This window comes from Achroia grisella, unplaced genomic scaffold (genome assembly GCF_030625045.1).
Source record: "Achroia grisella isolate CSIRO2021 unplaced genomic scaffold, CSIRO_AGI_Agris_v1 utg4131, whole genome shotgun sequence".
NCBI lineage: Eukaryota > Metazoa > Arthropoda > Insecta > Lepidoptera > Pyralidae > Achroia > Achroia grisella.
The window spans coordinates 30-17,041 of NW_026712847.1; the positions used below are offsets into that span (position 1 = coordinate 30).

Below are 17,012 nucleotides of genomic sequence, written 5' to 3' on the forward strand. Positions count from 1 at the left end.
AAGTTTGTCAAGTTTCTTCCTTTTTGTAAACGGAACAATTACTGTTTTATCAGGATTTACTGATAATTCATTTTCCTTACACCATTTAACTATGATGTTTAGTGCTCTTTGGATGCGGTCTGATATTGTTGTTGCACAGAACCCTCTGACCATGACTACTAAATCGTCTGCGTAGCCTTGTACCTCAAATTGGTTTTTGGTCATAACATCTAAGAGCTGGTCTACCGTTAGTAGCCACAGCAGTGGCGATAAAACGCCTCCTTGAGGGCATCCTTTGGTAGGTCGGATTTCTAACGTACTGTTGTGAAGAGTAGTTTTAATGGTTCGATTTGAGAGCATTGCTTTGATCCATTGAGTGGTGGTTTCATCCACTTTCTTGCGGATGAGTCCCTGTGAGATGGTCTCTATGGGCGTGTTATCAAAAGCACCCTCAATATCGAGAAATGCACATAGAGCTATTTGTTTGTCCTCAAAGGCCTTCTCGACCTTGTCGGTGAGTTCGAGCAAGGCGGTCTCTGTGGAATGTCCCTTGCGGTAGGCATGTTGATTCCTGTGCAGGGGAGCATTTTCGAGGATTGTAGCTCTAATGTGTTGGTCCAGAACCTTTTCCATGGTTTTTATTATGAAAGAGGTTAGGCTTATAGGTCTGTGAGACTTTGGCTGCGAGTAGTCTCTTCGACCGGTTTTCGGTACGTAGGTAACTTTGACCTTCGTTAATGGTTCTGGTATAAAACCCCAGGCAAAGCTGGCTCTAAATATTCTTACCAGATAGGGAGATAGGATGTCAAGCCCTTGTTGTAACAGGGCCGGGAAAATTCCATCTTCTCCCGATGATTTATATGGCTTGAAAGATTTTATAGCCCATATAATTTGTTTTGGTCGAAAAATCCTCGCAGCTCTGTTCCACGCCTCATGGTTGGGCTTTTGTAGATGTGAGCTTGGAGGGTTCTCCTTATCTCTTGAGATATGAACCGAGCCAGGGAAGTGGGTTGTAGATAGCAGCTGTAGAGTTTCTTCCTCTGATGTCGTATAGGTACCATTGGGCCTTTTCATAAGTCCAATTTGGTTATTTGGCGCCTTGGCAAGCATTTTGTGTAATCTGGATCCTTGGGGAGTCTGAGTTATCTCCTCGCAGAAAGCACGCCATGATGCTCTTTTGGCTTTCCTAATTTCGCAGTAGTATTCCGTTTGGGCTTTACTATATTGGGCCCATTCGAAAGGTCCCTTTTTAGTCCTGTTGGATAATTTGCGAGTTTTCTTCCTCAGCTTTTCTAGACTCTTATTCCACCAGGGTGTTTTACATTTGGCGGTTTTGGTTTTGATGGGACAGTTGTTCTGGTAGGCACTTATTATGCCACTTAGAAGTATGTCCACAGCGAGTTCTAGTTCTAGAGGAGATTTGATACTCTTCGGAAGGTCCGCAATTAGGCTTGTAAGACTGTCTCTGTATTTAGGCCAATCTGTAGCCTTTGGGTTTCTGTAGAGTATGGGGTTTGAGTCTGTTGCAGCCTCAATTGTGAATCTGATGTGCTTGTGATCAGACATGGAGTTCTCATTGCTGACATGCCAATGAGTGATATATTCGGCCAGTTTGTCGGTCGCGAGTGTTATATCTAGTACCTCTTGTCTTGTGGCAGTGACGAACGTCGGTGTGCACCCTGTATTTAGGATTTGAAGACAGTTGGTTAGTATAAAATCATCAAGTGACTTACCTCTGGTGTTGATGTCAGAGCTTCCCCAGTTTGTGTGATGGGCGTTTGCATCGCAGCCCACGAGGAGTTCGGCCTTGTGCTTACGGGCGTATTCCACCACAGGCTGTAGGCCGGTTGTCGGGTCTTTGATGATTTTGTTGTTTTCATCATGTCCAGGTAGGTATGCAGAGCAGACCAGTACTTTTGACCCTGTGCATCCAGGGAAATTGACGAAGGCTGTCACTAGGTCATCTGTACATAGTTCTGGAACAGTCAGAAAATCTAGTTTCTTATTAAAAAGAATGCATGCTCTAGGTTTAGTGCCAGTGGTATTAAAAAGAATATTACCTGAGGCATTGAGGCCTAAAGGCGTGGCTTTGTTGAGCCATGGCTCTTGTATCAGAGCAAGGTCCAGGTCGTTTTTGCGGAAGAGGTTTTCTATGACCGCTGTTGCTGCCATAGCATGATGTAAGTTGACCTGGACAATGTTGGCTCTGATACATTGCTTGCGTGTGGGCGTGTTAGCAGCTTCCTTTCGCCTTCCCTGTGGGACGTGGGCGTCCCTTTGGGTTGCGATTGGAAGCTGTGGCGCTCCTGCCGCGATCTTTCCGTCCCGTCTTAAAACTGGGGATCCTCGTCTGCGAGGTCCCCTTTGGCTGGGGAAAGCTGCCTCTGGCGGGTTTGGCGTTGGTGTCTACGTCCTTCGCCGCTTCGGATGGTGTGGGTATTCCTGTGGCAGATCTTCCATTACCGTCCGAAGTAGGCTGCTGTGTAGGCGTGGAGATCCCCTTGACCCGGAACAGGACCTTTTTAAAGCCAAGGTTGACTTTATAGTCCTGTGTTCTGAGGAAGTCAACCGAAGGCTCGTCCAGAGATACGGTCAGGACTGTACCGTTCTCTTCAGCCTTACGGTTGAGTATTTTCCACAGTTCGGAATTAAGGCAGTCATTTTGGGACTTCAGCATTCTGAGTGCCTCATCGACCGACCTTGTCTCCGAACTGGGGATGAAGGCCGTTCCAATGGCTGGTTTGGGCATCGCTCTCTCGTCCAACACAGAGAGTTCTGCGTCGGCCCAGGGTTTTAGGGAGGGCGTTATGCTCTCCAGCCATATTTTGGTCGGCTCATTCTGGCAAGTGATTAGCAGCCAACCAGGTTTGAAACTGCAACCTACAAATCGAGGGCCCTTCCCAGCTTCCGTGATCTTGCCAACTTCCCGGAGAACTGAGGAGCGCACCATGCTCATCATTTCGTCCGTCATTGGGGCCGTGTGTCGGATCCCCACTCGGAACGATTTGAGAGCATCCTTATAGGTTGCAGTTTCCTCCTTTGCGTTTACGTTCGTCCCTGTAGTCGTTACGCGCTGCTTGGGTGCAGGCGTTCGCAACTGGTGGGCCGTATTCGTAGAGCGCTTAGTTGAGCTACTAGTGACACTTGTTGGTGCAAACACCATTGGGCTTGAAGAGCCACCTGGTGTCGCAAGTGCCTGGTATGTGACTCTAGGTGTCTGAGGTACAGTAGGCGCTGGTGACTTTGCAGTCTCCGCTGCCTGGGTACCTTTCCCGGTGGGCGTCGGCTGCGCCACGCGAGGCGCTTTGTGCGTATGCTCCTTTGGGGACACCTCCTCTGACCGTGGGCGCTTGATGGATCTTACCTCTGAGGGCTGGTCTCGCATTGGCTTCCGGCAGAGTTCTAAAGCTTCATCAGCCTTGATGTTGGCGGCTATTAACAGTTTTAGGCGTTTCCGCGCTGCTCCTGTTAACCTCCTTCGTTTTGGTTTTGGCTTTGAGTCCTTTTTGGGCGTTAGACCTAGGTCATCCGTCCCTGTAGGCTCAACAACCATCTCCAAACAGTTTCCGTCATCGGATGAAAGTTCTTGGCGTTCATTTTCGTCCAAGGTACTTCCTTCAAGCAGTTTCTCAATGTCATCGATGATGTCCATATTGTGAGAATATTTAAAAGTCGTCCACTCGATGTCCCACCCTCCTCGGAGCCCGCAAATGGGGATGCCGCAATGGCACCAGGATCTTCTCGAGTGGATCTAGGAGCAGAAAGGTGGCGTCTTTGCGCGACATCGGGAGTTCGGACAACTGCGGCTAGAGAACTTCCACAGTGCCTTACCCCGTCAGCATGGCCGACTACCTTCTCCGAAGAGACCTTCCCACTCCTCGCCGTGCTCCTGTGACGGTAAAGCACTGGACCATTTCCCGAGCAGTGGCTGGCTGCTCAGGCGACCGTTTCGCCAGAAATATGGGCCAAAGGAGGCGTGTTGTCGCCCGGAGGTAACTGCTCCGACCTCCGATTGACTCAACCTCCCAGGATCCCGTCTTCCCCGCTTACGGCGCTCAACTGCGCAGGCCTTAGCGCAGGTAGGTGCAGGAAGCTATTTAAATTTAATAGTATATAGGTAAGTATATATAAGAAGGCTATAATTAGTTCTGGTGCTTGCCCAGGCACATTTTATTTATAAATACACTATTGATACAATATATATACATATGTGCTGCAGACTCACCTACTAGGTGCAGCTGATTGAAATAAATATGATAGTTTGAAAGAGAAGAAGGATATATTAATATAAATATGACACTACTTGTAAGTTATTTTATAATATACATACATATACTGTATACAAAGACCCTCGCTATTTATCCGGGCTTGGGACCGGCAACTTTGGAGGAGCGGATTTTGTGGTCCTCTCCAGCCGAAAGCAGGCTAGGTTAAAAATAAAATACATATATAACACAAATTTATATTAAAGTGTAAATACAATATAATTACTTAGGTATATTTCACTATTGGTAAACATATTATTTGGCAGAGGATAATTACAATATTTTTTATATTACATTAGTAATGTTAGAGACACCGTTAATGATAAAACAAATTACATCGAACATAAAACACATTGTAATAATATAATAAAGTGTGAAGTCTGTTACAAATAAAATACATATATAACACAAATTTATATTAAAGTGTAAATACAATATAATTACTTAGGTATATTTCACTATTGGTAAACATATTATTTGGCAGAGGATAATTACAATATTTTTTATATTACATTAGTAATGTTAGAGACACCGTTAATGATAAAACAAATTACATCGAACATAAAACACATTGTAATAATATAATAAATAACCCAGAACACGGTGTCATCTAATCCGTAATTATTTAAAGCAAACCGAGCTCGTGCTATGGACTTACTAGGCAAAAAAAAATTAATATGCATTTTTTTGTAAATAATGCACATAGTAAAACACACATAAATATAATCAGATATATTCAATATAAAAAATAACCTACCGTCGCGGCGTCGGGTGTTAGGCGATCTATAATAGGTACATATTATATATATCATACATGTCGACATTTCGATGTTATTATAAACATTAGAAGCAATCTCTGCCTGCAGATATATACCCAATATTATTTTCATTGCAATTTTTTTAAGATAATAATTTTCGTTTGGGGCCTATGTGGAGAAAATGAGACAAAGTATATATTTTGAAGGCAAAGTATATATGTATGTTAAACGTGGAATATGGCCAATTAAAACTAATTTGTTTACTTTATATTAATCTAAGTAGGAATCTTATAAAGATTTAGGCAAAGTACCTACTTGGGAAAAATCCTCATACCCATGTACACGGTAAATATAAACACGGTAGTATTTAGTCTTAATTGTGTCTTCTACGCATATAAAAACGGTACTTACAAATGTTATGGTATAGTAGAAAGGATTTTCTATGTCATAGTGAAAAAACTACAAGTTTAAAGTAGTATATTTACTACATTTTGGTTTTACTGACTACCTCTTTTATTATCCTACATGAAGGGACTGATAAAATTATTTAGATTGATAAAAATAATTATTACGATTTTTAATAATAAATGTTCCACTATGAGTACTTTCATAAAAATATAACATTATATACATTGAAATCATTATTATTACATTGGATAAAACTAAGTCGCCGTCGCTGTCTGTCCGTCCCTATGTTTGCTGAAATTTTTAAAACTACGCAACAGATTTTGAAATGCTTTTTTTAATAGATAGAGTGATTCTAGAGGAAGTTTTATATATATAATAATAATACATGTACACCCGTGCAAGCCGGGGCGAGTAGCTAGTAAACTAATATACTGGCGTATTATGAATGGAACAGAAACTGTAAAAATAATAGGCTATTTGCTCTTCAGAATGATATCTTATTATATCCGAAGAAAGAGCGAGCTGTTAATTATTAATAAGATAACTACGATAGAATGACTTTCACTTATTTTAAAGTGTTATTTATATATTGTTTCCATTATATAAAATCTTTAATAAAGCATCTAAACTTATTAATATATAATTCAAAACTGTCCCATATAATATAGCTACGCGACACAGTAATTTTAATAGCACTATTCCAATGTGTGGTCATGCAAATTTAGATATGTTGTCATGTTAACTGCAAAATGATACGTTTGAAATGGCGTCTTAATAAACGGAGACGGTTTCATATTACCTACTCCTATAATTCCACGTATACAATAGGTACCTACTACAATTACGAATCATTTTGCAAGTTTGCATTCATTTAATTTGCAAATTAAGAAAAGGACCTACTGAGAATGTTAAATGAACAAGATACTTATTTATACTTATTTCTCATAGATTATATAAAAGTAACTGTTTAAACAATATAAAATATTAGCTGAGTAACGTATAGGTTTAGCGAACTAAAGAATACTTTTGTGATCTTATTCATGAGTACTGTGGCGTGATTTTCTATTCCAATGAGGGTTGTCGAAAAAACTTTGGCTCCTACCTACATTGAGTCTATTCGAATAAGCTAAAGTAGATTTTACATGAAGTCGTATTCGTATGCATCCACTTGGGTATACTCATGTGGTCTCTTTAGTTACCTAGAATCTATTAGTGTAATAATGATGCAACACATGCTGACATCATAGTTATAAAGTAATCATAACAATATCAGCTGCAAAATTAATTATACTGTAAAAATATACCGCGAGTCAGGAGTAGGTACCTATCTGTATATAATTTTGTAATAAAAAAGAGACGGATGGATCTTTGTAAGTATTTAATGGTTACATATTTAGGTACATATAATTATTTAATATTTAGAATAATAACCAGTTCATAATTATTTGCTATTTTTATATTAGGGTTATATATATTTAAAGGTCAATTTTAGAAAGTGAGGAAATTAATGAATTTACCTAATAATAGAAATGAAAACTTACCTAAAGTATGTATTTTTTTTAAATCGAATTATTTAATAAGAATTCATAAAAGGACAAGAGTCGATCTTCATTACCTATATTTTTTGTGTATGTTCTCTCATATTGTTATAAATAATGGACCAATTTTTTTTTGTTTGTTTGGAAGTCTAATCTCTTCACGTAGTCCCATTTTCACGAACTCATGATCGAATGATGTAAACCCGAAGTATTTGAGGATTTTCCTCAATTATCTAATATTGTTTGAGCTTTCTAGTTACCTTATTCAGGTACTAATTATATAGAAATAGTCATGCTCCATTATGAGGTAGGGCAATGAACGATATTACACTTATTCAACTGTAGTTATGTCACAAGTAGACGATAAGGCACGTTCCTCTTGCATAATATTAATGTTCTTAATTTTAAAAAAATATCTACCTGTTATAGGCTATTAAAACACCAATGAACAAAACAATCTATATTTTCATAATAAATTAAGATCCGTCCAATTGTTTAGTTGAGATTATTGTTTCACCACAAACAGACAATACCTACACATATAATTGTAGCAATAATTATTGAAATTAATAATTACAAAAATTATTAGTACAATTGTATAATATACAAGTAATAATTATTGAAATTAATTATTACATAGATCCGGCAATTGCGTCTCTTATTAATATTATAATAATAAAACATAAAAGTATTTAAAGGACTTTGTTCAAATTTTGCCAGTACTTAATTTTGTTATTCAAGTGCATTTAATAAACGCTAATTTAGCTTATAAGTGCTCCTTTTTCAAAAATGTCCTAATAAAGCTAAAGCATAATAATTTTGTACAATGGTTTTCTTATTGTTCTAGTTATGTTTATGTCCATTATTTCATACTCAGGTGGTGTGCAATGAAACAGTATGCGACTGCGGAGGCATAAAAGGTAACCCTGGAGACCCTGGGCCACCAGGCTTTCCTGGTTTACCTGGGGAATATGGCGATGATGGCCAAGAAGGCCGTATGGGCAGAGCAGGTGAAATCGGCAGTGAGGGTGATATTGGAGATTATGGCGATAAAGGAGAGAGGGTAATAAAACCATATTTGCATTAAAGATAAAAGTTAAATGACCTACTGTGTTTTATACCGGTCAATTAAATTTAATACGGAGGACAAAGCATTAACATATGTATATGTAGTTGCATCAACCTATCTAAGGAATCAGTAAGCGTATTTTAGTTTAATTTACTTTCACCATAATAAACAAATACTTATTTTCAGGGTTTAGATGGACACTATGGACCTAGAGGTTTTCCTGGCGTTCAGGTAGATATGCATTAAAATCATATCATTTAGCTATGAACAAATGCGTTTTACATTCAATTTTGTAAAATATTTTTACAGGGCCCACAAGGATTACAAGGTATTTCGGGAACCATGGGTTTAGATGGCTGCAGTGGTATTGATGGTGTGATGGGTCCACCGGGACCAGTCGGTAGGCCTGGTAAAAGAGGACTACCTGGTTCATACGGAGATAAAGGGTTTAAAGGATTCCCAGGTGATGGAGGATCCAATTCCAATGGAGTGGCTGGTCAACCAGGAACACCCGGTCGCTATGGAGAATCTGGACGTAGAGGACAGATTGGCTATAGAGGATACAGTGGAGAACGAGGTGAAGATGGTGATATGGTAATAATTTCTTCTTCTACACCACAGCACCAAGAGTAGGTTAAGTACTTTACATAATCATGACCTTACCCTTACCACTACGTCTGTTCTGGTACTTATAACTATTTATTTATATCCTTATCATTGTGGAAACAATGATAAGGATATAAATAAAAAAATATATTTGCGCCATAGTATAAATTTTTTAATACATACGAGTTTTTTGTGGTGTAGGAAACATAGTATTAAACCTTTTCTTAAAAATTTTAAAATTAGGATCCTTTCATTTATGTATATTTTTTATTAGTATCTGATACAATAATGAATATACCTTTATTATTCTATCAGCCCCCGATAATAATAAAATCATATCTAGTGACCTCACGACACTGAACACTTCAACAAAACTAATAATAATATAAAACAATTGAATATATTTAAATTAATGAAATGGCTGATGGACAATTTTTTTACGATATCAATGATTATCAATGATTTATTAATGCAAAACGCTGCTACATCATGACATTTAACTTTCATTTTATTAACATCTTAATATTTAAACTATAAATAATCGATAACTGTTAAAAAAATGTTTGCATACCATTCTATAGCTAAACATATTGGATAGAATAATTGAAAAAAGTAATAAAAATATTTTAACAATGTTTCCAGAAAATAAATTTCATGTTCAGTCATGTAAGTTTTATTTGGACAGGAAAGAAAATATCTTTTCGTTTGACAGTAAAACAATTAAATATAAGATGGGAGTATATTATATATATTAACTAACTAGTTGTAGCAAACAATCTCATTTTAGTTTCGGAAGATTGGTACATATGATATCCAACCTATGTTTTATTTATTCTTTGTGTAATATTCTTTTTACTTATGCTTGATGGTTATGGATAAGAAATATGTGAGATAAAATAATTTATGTGTATAATATTTAACAGAATTCTAACCCAGGATATAGGCAGCCAACCAATGTACGATTAACAAATATACCTACATATTTATGTAATCTATAAAAATTGTCATTATGAAATAATTGATAAGGATATGTACATATATTTCTTATGGCATACATTAGACCATTACTTGAAATCTCAATATATGTGACAGTCTCAGTATATTAACTACACTATTTGTGATTATATATATAATACATGAAAATAGCTTAATTTTATGTATTGTCTTTACTACTTAAAATAATATCCTTTAAATTACTCAACGGAATTTAATGCAGCTTTCAACAACAGATAGAGTGATTCAAAATGAAGGTTTACATATATAGTATACAACAAACCGAGAAATTCAAAATTTTGTAATGCACCCATGCAAATATTAATTATATACATAGTACATTAACAAATGTCGATATAGGAAAATGTAGAGGTCGCTGATTATATACAGTAATATATATAATACTTATTTTATATTTTAGGGTATAATAGGGTATCGAGGCGAAGCGGGGTATGAAGGAGACATTGGCGATGATAATATTGGATCGCCGGGACAAAAAGGAGAGCGTGGACTACCAGGCGAACCGGGTAGAAAAACCGAAATTATTTTACCAGTTATTAATAATTCGACTTTATTTACAAAAGGAGGGAAGGGGGCAATGGGTTACAAGGGTGACGGAGGTGATAAAGGTGATAAGGGAAGACAGGGCTCATTTGGTCAACCGGTACGTCAATTAATGTATTAAGAATCGTCGTCTTCATCTAATAAGAAAGATTTCGCTCCACTGTTGCAATTATTTATTATTATCTCTTTATGAAGTTTTAATTGTTGTGCACAATGTTTAGTTATACATGCTACTCTAACTAACAAAATAGCCAAAATATATGACGTACGAGGTTAGCCAGCCAATTTGCGCCATTTTACGTAATGTTTTACTTTATGTAAAATAGCGCAAATGGGCTGGCTGGCTAGCTTTATACATTATAAAATAAAAAGTTCTAACGCTAGCTTTATATAGTTCAAATTTGCGGTATCTTCATTATGTAGTGGTATCTTCATTCATATTATGTGTGTTTGAATATTCTCCAATTAGTTTAGGCTAAATTTTTGGTACGATTGTAGTTTTTTTATGTAACGTACTATAATCATATAGGTAAAAATTAACATAGCATTTTCTTTCTATAAGGGTGCACCTGGTTATGATGGAATAGACGGCATTAAAGGAGATCAAGGCGAGCAAGGACCTAGAGGAAAACCTGGCCACAGAGGTCAATATGGTCCCCCAGGACCAAAAGGAGCTAAAGGAGCCCCAGGTTATGCTGGTCTGGACGGTGATGATGGTACTCCAGGGAGACCTGGTCCGGATGGATATTCAGGCAATCCAGGACCTCAAGGATTTCCAGGAGCTCCGGGAAAATATGATCCAACAATATATGTTGAGCCAATAATAGGAGCTGTAGGACCACAGGGACCTCAAGGACCAATAGGGGAAAAAGGAACACCCGGTTATGATGGAACTGTTGGACCTCCAGGCATTGTAGGGGCACCTGGATCACCTGGAATAACAGGCATGCCAGGAAAAATAGGAAAACCTGGTATTTCACCAAAAGGTGAACCAGGGAATGATGGGTACAAAGGAGAACCTGGACTACGTGGTCCTACAGGTTACCCTGGACCTCGGGGTAAGATAGGTGCAAGAGGTTTGCCAGGTTATAACGTACATGGTCCAAAGGGAGATGAAGGTGAACGCGGTAACAAAGGTTATCTTGGAATACATGGTGAACGTGGTAGTCAAGGATTGATGGGTTTACCTGGAATTCCAGGAATAGGAGTGAATATTACAGGTCCACAGGGAGATCCTGGTAGACCAGGATCACCTGGAATTATCGGTTATCCCGGAGAACCTGGTATCCCTGGCTTCGATGGAGTTAAGGGATCCCGCGGCGATGACTGCCCATACTGTCCATCAGGTAATCTGTATGTTATTACGTGGAACAAAAACTTTGTACCGCTTTTAACGGAATTTTGCACCTATGAAGAGGTACAAAATTTCGCGCATTTGTAGTTTATATACAGAAGGAGTGCAGAATGCTAATATATTTTTTAAATTATGCATAACAGGGTAGTGGATTAATGTTACATACATTAATCAGTAAAAAATAAATTACACACACTATCATGTATTTGAGACACACACGCATATATACACTTTTGTTTAATTGTTATTACTGGTTCAAAAATCTTCTTATATTTTGTACTAGCTGTTGCCTGCGACTTCGTCTGTGTTTCCGTCGTTTTTTGTAAAATAAGTAGCCCATGTCCTTCCTCACAGTTCTGTGGTTTTGATGTGTTCTCCTAACATTTTCCTTCACTGCTCTGCTTCTATTGATCGTAGCATGATGAAAAGTATACTATAACCTGCCCAAGAGTATGAAGAATAATTGTACCAAGTTTCGTTAAAATCCGTCAAGTAGTTTTTGTTTCTATAACGAACATACGGACAGACAGACAAATATTTTACTGATTGCATTTTTGGCATCAGTATCGATCATTAATCACCCCCTGATAGTTATTTTGGAAATATATTTCATCTACAGAATTGACCTCTCTACACATTTATTATAAGTATAGATTATGGGCGCATTCGAGCATTCGACCCCTAGTATTTTTTAAAAGATGCTGTTTTTTAAGTCTTATATTTTATATACATATACATATATTTTTTCTTTTATGTTTTTCTAATAAAATATTAATTTGTTTGAAATCTGAATGAAATAAAAAATATTAATGATTCAGATTTCAAACAAATTAATATTTTATATTCTATATATATATAATAATTTTAATCATTTCTATAACATTATTAGCCGTTCGCCCCGGCTATACTTACTAATAGAATAATTTATATATTCCTATATAAAAGATGTCCCCGAAGACTTTTGAAATGAAAACATTTGTATAAAAATAAAACTATGTACAGTTAGATTTTTTTTTTAATGCGTGCTATATATTCTACACAAAAGGGCAATTATTTTATACAAATTATTTCATCCAAATGTGCTCCATTTCGTTCTTGGCATACTTAACTACAATTTTCGTTCTAAACGATCCCTAAAATTTTCCATCACGGCTCGGCAAGTAAGCTCTGTAATGCTGGACATTTCTCGTCGGATATTTTCTTTAAGTTCATCAATTGACCGCGGGTTTGTTTTGTTTAGACTTTATCCTTAAGATAACCCCATAAGAAAAAGTCGATTGGACTCCGAACTTGAAATCCGAACTTTGTGGTAGCCAAGGAATTTCTCCTTTTCCAGATATCACTTTGTTAGGGAAAAGTTAATGGATGATGGGCATAGCGATGTTAGAGCTATGGGCAGCGCAACTGCCTCCTGTTGAAACCAAGTCCGAGAATGGAGCCTGGAAAATTCAGCTACTCTGGTGTAAAAAAATCCTTGATCATAGGCACATACTGGTCCGAAGAGACAGTAACTGCATAACCATGTTCGTTTTCAAAAAGTATGGGTCTATGATGCCATACGATAACATAGCCGCCTAAACTGTGAATTTAGGACTATGTAAGTATGTATGTATGTGTGTAGTATGTATGCCTTTGATATTTGCGTTGTGGGTTTCTGCTACTCCAGAAACGGCAACTCATCAGATTTTATATGGGTGAAATTTGTTATCTTATTTTGAAATCCACTGTAACGTTGATTTTCGTATGTTTAACGCTCTGGAATACTTACGAATAGACTGGGTAGGATTTTCACAAACTGACGTCGATATCTTCTTATGACCGTGACGTCCTTGGTTGGCCTGATCGTTATTTATCCAAACCAGTCTTCTCGACTTTTGTGAACTCAGTTCTTAGGCATCCGAAAACTAGGATACTCATTAAACCTGTATAATTTGCGATGTTCTTGAAATTTACGCCGCACATCGGTGGGAGAATGTTTGTTTTCTATAGACTAGGATCACACCATGAACATTGACACCATTGAACATTTAATTGAGTTGCTTAAACGATATTCTATTCTAAAACATGAGTTTAGCTGTATATAGGGATCATACTGTGCAAAATATAGTATAGTGCAGAAGCTAGTATATAAAATTTCATACTTCTTATTTTAAAAATGACGGGTTTCTATATAACGGTACGTATAAATTTGCCTTTTTAGAAAATAACTAGTACATTTACAACTAAGTAAGAAATACGTGCTTAGTTGTAAATGTACTAACATCGATATCTTCTGTCATATCGCACCCCTAGTATGTACAATACTGGATTAATTCAAAAATTATAAACTTTGGAAAAACCTCTCCAGAGTTTAAAGTCTGATTTCAAAAAAATTAAAGCCGGTATTTAATTATTTATTTAGGAGCACCAACAATTGTAACAATTATATCATTTATTTATTTACATGTAGGTTGCGATCTAAATGTAAAATTATTTAAAGGCGAACTCGGCATGCAAAATACCATACAAAACTTATATAAGAAAAATTTTAAATTAACTGTTCTTTTATTATGATTGTCGGAATTAATTTATTTTTTAAGCCAGATGGCGCTACCCATTTTCTACAACCCGCTATGTTTCAATTTCTGTTTTACTGTAATCTAAAATCATGTTTTTAGCAATAAATAATTCTTCAATACAGTTTCCAATCGTTAGGTGATGTTTCAACTTATAATTCGTAAAATAGTAGATAATTAGGTAAACATGCCGATTATTTATTTATTAGATACTGTGTATGTGTGCGTGCGTGTGTTTTTGTTTTTTAGTTTGCAATATTATATAAGTACTTATTTCAAATCCGAACTAGAATAAGCATATTGTGATCCTAACTACTAGACTAACATTTTTTAGATATTCTTATTATTAAAGAAAATTATTTTTTAGGATTACCTGGGGCGAAAGGTGTTAAAGGTGAAGATGGAGTTATAGGGCAAAAGGGATACCCTGGTTATATTGGTTTACCGGGACCCCGGGGATATAAAGGCCTCGCTGGAACAGCCGGAACACCAGGATATAAAGGAGTAAAGGGAATAAAAGGATTACAAGGTGAAACAGGACCAGAAGGAGCAAAAGGAAGGGATGGGAAGCTTAAAATGCCACCGCTTTCACAGATATATAAAGATAAGGGAGCGCCGGGAGATATGGGTATGTCTGGTATCGCAACTAATAGTACAATACAACACAGCAACATTTATTATTACCTACATTATATATATATATAGACGTGTCGTGAATATTACATATTTTATCTAAAAAACAATTCGTGACAATTATCGTTGTAATTATGTCTTACCTCTAATATATTAACTACTGCGCGACATTATGCTTCTCGTAGTTTCATGCGCGATGTCAACACGTTAAGAGCAAACGTTCATTATCAAGATATATTATGTATGTGATACTACTACTACCTACTTCTTACTAGTTGTTGACTACAAATCAACGCAAATAGTGATAATGACATAATTGCCTACCTAACCCATTTCTAATTATTATTAAAACTTCATTCATATATTAGCATAAGCGTGTACTATATATATATATAGCCTATGTATTTATTACTTACTAGCTAATCGCTCCGGCTTGGCTTAATCGTTCTTTACATACACAAGCTTATAGTAGTAGGTTCTTAATCCTACGGCAAAATGATGAGAGAAATGGGTAGTGGACATGTTGTCGTGAGCGAGGGAGACAGATGTGCCACGCAGTGAGACGGAGATGCGTCGTTTAAACGCGCGCGAATGAAACAGATACAGTCGCCATACCAAGCAAATGGTTACGCTACCAGTCTGACACCAGTTAGTACATTTTGCTCATTCTGTTTCAGCTTCAGCTCAGCCTACTGCGCGTCTTTCCGTATTCGCTGTTGTTGGCTTCTCTTTTTGGACTTGGATTTTTGTGAATTGAACTTGTTGATTCCATACCGACAACTTTGGGTTGTCTCTTTTGGAATTGGACTTTTGTGTTGGTATCCTTGTTATTTACTTCACAAAAAATTGCGAACAAGCACCTCATTTATGAGGAATGCAGATGCAATGCAATTGCTGCCGCTAGGCTTTATCGTGAAAGATATCCAAATTTAGAGCGCTATCCAGATCACTGCTTATATGTACCGGCCGCACTCACGGAGGGCGGCCATTTCCCGAATCAAATACGGGCTGGAGGTAGAACTCGCTTTCCTTACGAGGAAGAAGTGTTGCAAAAGGTCGCAGATGACCAAAGTATTTTCGTTTGTACACAAACGAAAATACTTTTCTTCTTTTTCTTTTTTTTTTCTTTTTCCCGTTCTTTCTTATTGTAATAGCACAGCACATCGTATTTTACAAAGAACCGAAATGCATCCGTTTCACGTACAACGAGTTCAAACTAAAAGTTTTCCTCAATATTATCCTTATTTAAATAAACCTAAACTAGGTTAAGATTTTTCTTTATTTTACTTACTTTTGTTGCCTTTGGTAAAAGTGGCGTCATATCTGTCTCGCTCACTCATGGCAAACATGTCCACTATCAATCTCCCTTATTATTTTGCCGTAAAATTAAGATTCCTTGGTTAAGGAATAAGAATAATTAAGGTCCAAGGAAATAAATAAATAAAAAAGTGAAATAATGAAAAGTATTATATAAATTTATTAAAACGTATGTATTAATACGTGACAACTTTTTATCCTTTTCTTTTTATCGTAATAACTTTTTATCCTTTTTACGAAAAACAGCGCGGACGGATGAATATGAAATTTCGCGTACTTATAGTTTATATAGAGAAGGTTTGCAGAATAGTCATTAAATTATGCATAAAAATATAAATAATCATGTTCAAACCTATAATTATTCCATAATTTCATTTGTATGAAGTTAATAGATCTTTTATGATTAGGTTGTAATTGTTCACGTCCTTTTTACATGTAATTAAAACTTAATATTTATTATAATAATTTATAAATTACTGTAAAAGTTTTACTATTTTGTCATAAAGTGTATATCTTTACGTACTTTACTTACATATAATCTTAAATTACTTACGCATTTTTAAAAATATACTTTCTAAAACATAAAGAAATAATGTCCACTACGCGTATCAAATAAATAAAATTAAAGTCACATACATTATTGCTAAATTTAGGTTTATTATATCAAATATATAATATATATAGATTTTTTAATTGATATACCTATCATTCACAGAAACGTAGACTTACTGTCTCTTTTATAAAGTAACTAACCTTCGTATATTTTCACATTTCATTTAACGTAAGTAAGTTAATGTAGTATACATTAAAATATCTAGCTGTTTCAAAAAAATGTCGTTGGCAAATAAATAAACGTCGTAATTACCAATTACAATATATACGGAAAACACAAAGATTATTTTTTGGTGTTTCTTTCAAAGATAGTAATAAAAGCACTAGTTTACGTTAATTATAATCACGGAAATATGTAACT

General features: G+C 36.2%; 2 protein-coding genes across 2 annotated transcripts in view; one reads left to right on the forward strand and one right to left on the reverse strand.

Moving 5' to 3' along the window:
• Positions 1-909: 909 nt before the first annotated feature.
• LOC131844824 (uncharacterized) lies at positions 910-2,151 on the reverse strand (the record flags this gene model as incomplete). Its single annotated transcript, XM_059193796.1, has 3 exons — positions 2,040-2,151; positions 1,713-1,955; positions 910-1,658 (listed from the first exon to the last, which is right to left on the reverse strand). Coding segments are annotated over exons 1-3 (1,104 nt in total), but the record flags the coding sequence as incomplete, so codon positions are not given.
• Positions 2,152-3,819: 1,668 nt separating this feature from the next.
• LOC131844831 (collagen alpha-1(IV) chain-like) overlaps positions 3,820-17,012 on the forward strand; it is a 28,174-nt gene continuing 14,981 nt past the window's right edge. The window contains exons 1-7 of the mRNA XM_059193805.1: positions 3,820-3,876; positions 7,826-8,011; positions 8,204-8,248; positions 8,327-8,611; positions 10,038-10,280; positions 10,743-11,526; positions 14,457-14,717. Of these exons, the coding sequence (XP_059049788.1) occupies positions 3,820-3,876; positions 7,826-8,011; positions 8,204-8,248; positions 8,327-8,611; positions 10,038-10,280; positions 10,743-11,526; positions 14,457-14,717 (1,861 nt within the window). The remainder of the gene's footprint in view (positions 3,877-7,825; positions 8,012-8,203; positions 8,249-8,326; positions 8,612-10,037; positions 10,281-10,742; positions 11,527-14,456; positions 14,718-17,012) is intronic.